The 2,500-nt window shown below is 48.0% G+C and overlaps 1 protein-coding gene across 1 annotated transcript in view; it reads left to right on the forward strand.

Annotated features, from left to right (window-relative positions):
• LOC127646802 (inhibin beta B chain) overlaps positions 1-2,500 on the forward strand; it is a 4,140-nt gene that overhangs the window by 1,040 nt on the left and 600 nt on the right. Inside the window, exon 2 of the mRNA XM_052130705.1 lies at positions 1,557-2,500. This exon is cut by the window's right edge and continues 600 nt beyond it. Within this exon, the coding sequence (XP_051986665.1) occupies positions 1,557-2,326 (770 nt within the window). The 3' untranslated portion in view covers positions 2,327-2,500. The remainder of the gene's footprint in view (positions 1-1,556) is intronic.

Here is a 2,500-nt window from a genome sequence, read left to right on the forward strand (position 1 = left end):
GTGTGCTGTCTGTCTGCACTGGTCTCAGAACAGTTATAGAGAGCTATAGGATGCTCCCTTGCTCCCTATTTAGTGCATGATTTAACCTCCAGTGTGCTGTCTGTCTGCACTGGTCTCAGAACAGTTATAGGAGAGCTATAGGATGCTCCCTTGCTCCCTATTTAGTGCATGATTTAACCTCCAGTGTGCTGTCTGTCTGCACTGGTCTCAGAACAGTTATAGGAGAGCTATAGGATGCTCCCTTGCTCCCTATTTAGTGCATGACTTAACCTCCAGTGTGCTGTCTGTCTGCACTGATCTCAGAACAGTTATAGGAGAGCTATAGGATGCTCCCTTGCTCCCTATTTAGTGCATGACTTAACCTCCAGTGTGCTGTCTGTCTGCACTGGTCTCAGAACAGTTATAGGAGAGCTATAGGATTCTCCCTTGCTCCCTATTTAGTGCACGACTTAACCTCCAGTGTGCTGTCTGTCTGCACTGATCTCAGAACAGTTATAGAGAGCTATAGGATGCTCCCTTGCTCCCTATTTAGTGCATGACTTAACCTCCAGTGTGCTGTCTGTCTGCACTGATCTCAGAACAGTTATAGGAGAGCTATAGGATGCTCCCTTGCTCCCTATTTAGTGCATGACTTAACCTCCAGTGTTCTGTCTGTCTGCACTGGTCTCAGAACAGTTATAGGAGAGCTATAGGATGCTCCCTTGCTCCCTATTTAGTGCACGACTTAACCTCCAGTGTGCTGTCTGTCTGCACTGGTCTCAGAACAGTTATAGGAGAGCTATAGGATGCTCCCTTGCTCCCTATTTAGTGCATGACTTAACCTCCAGTGTTCTGTCTGTCTGCACTGGTCTCAGAACAGTTATAGGAGAGCTATAGGATGCTCCCTTGCTCCCTATTTAGTGCACGACTTAACCTCCAGTGTGCTGTCTGTCTGCACTGGTCTCAGGACAGTTATATAAATGCATCTTATGTTCATCATAACTCCATATAAAGCCTCTGAAAGACACATTTATCAGTTTTTAGATGCACTCATTTATTCTCAATGTGATGCACAGTGAATATAGGCCTGTAGTCCACATACGTGGTCATTGTGTTTATCAGCGCGCCGTTTCATGATAAATCGCTCAAATGTTTAAAACGGCATATCGGATGACACTAGAGACTCTAATCTTTTGACTCAAACAGGTTTCAGTGTAAAAACTTAATGAGGTTTCTCACCAGATGTCGTTTTGTGGTCGTGTCGCCCAAACACAAACTCCGCTGTGATCAGCGCCATGTTGTTTGGTCACATGACTCTGTGCATTGAATGTTTAACCCTTTACTGACAGCTCAGAGTCTCCTGAACTGAGATCAGTCGGTTTAAATTAAATTAAATCATATATAACCTATAGCGAAGCCAAAACGCAATGTCCACGCATGTGTACGCGGGGTCTCAGGATGCTAGTGTTCTCTGACTTTCGGACCCCACTGTACATTAGAGCATTTGATCATTTAGACATCGTTTCCCCAAAGGCTTTTGGATAATATTCTAACCACTCTTTACGTTTTCTCTTTAGATGATGAAGTCTTTGGTGGAATTGACTCCAGTTTGTCATTCCAGTTTCTGCAGGAGAAAGATCACAGCATGCTGGTCCTGCAGTCATCTCTGTGGCTGTACGTGCGCCCAGCCGATGCTTCTCCGCATGCTGACAGCATGATCGCCGAAATCTACCTGTCGGGGACGGGCGACACCAATCACACACTGCTGCTCCAAAGGAGCCTGGAGGTAACGCGAGGTGGGTGGCAAACGTTCCCTATTACCAGCACCCTTCAGGCGTTGCTGGACAGGGGCCAGCGGAGTCTCCGCTTGGAGGTGCATTGTGAAGAAGGAGGACACAACCTGTGTAGCCACGGCGCCTCCAGCGACTCCTCTCACCAGCCGTTCCTGGTGGCAGAAGTGCGGCTTCGAGACAACGCCTTCAAACACGCCCTGAGCAAGCGCTCGCTGCGCTGCGGCGACGACCCGAAAGTGTGCTGCAAGAAAGACTTCTACATCAAGTTCCGTGACATCCAGTGGCAGGACTGGATCATTGCGCCCGAGGGCTACCACATGAACTTCTGCATGGGACAGTGTCAGGAGCATCTGTCGGGGTCTCCGGGCATCGCGTCGTCTTTCCATGCCACCTTGTTCAGTCAGATGAAGGCGAACGGCATTCACGCGGCGGTGTCGTCGTGTTGCGTGCCCACGCAGAAACGGCCGCTCTCCATGGTCTACTTCAACTCGCAGCACACCATCGTAAAGGCGGACGTCCCGGACATGATCGTGGAGTCCTGCGGATGCACGTAAACAACAAACATGCCATCGGACATTAGAGTAATGAGGCTGAGACAGATACACTTAATTTTCTGGGGAATAAGAACAAATAATGTTGTTTTTATGTTTAATATGTAATGATATGTTATATAGCGCCTTACCAAACACAAAAGCAGTACATGCACAAAAATCCCCATTGTGCCGGTT

This window comes from Xyrauchen texanus, chromosome 7, assembly GCF_025860055.1.
Source record: "Xyrauchen texanus isolate HMW12.3.18 chromosome 7, RBS_HiC_50CHRs, whole genome shotgun sequence".
Lineage (NCBI taxonomy): Eukaryota > Metazoa > Chordata > Actinopteri > Cypriniformes > Catostomidae > Xyrauchen > Xyrauchen texanus.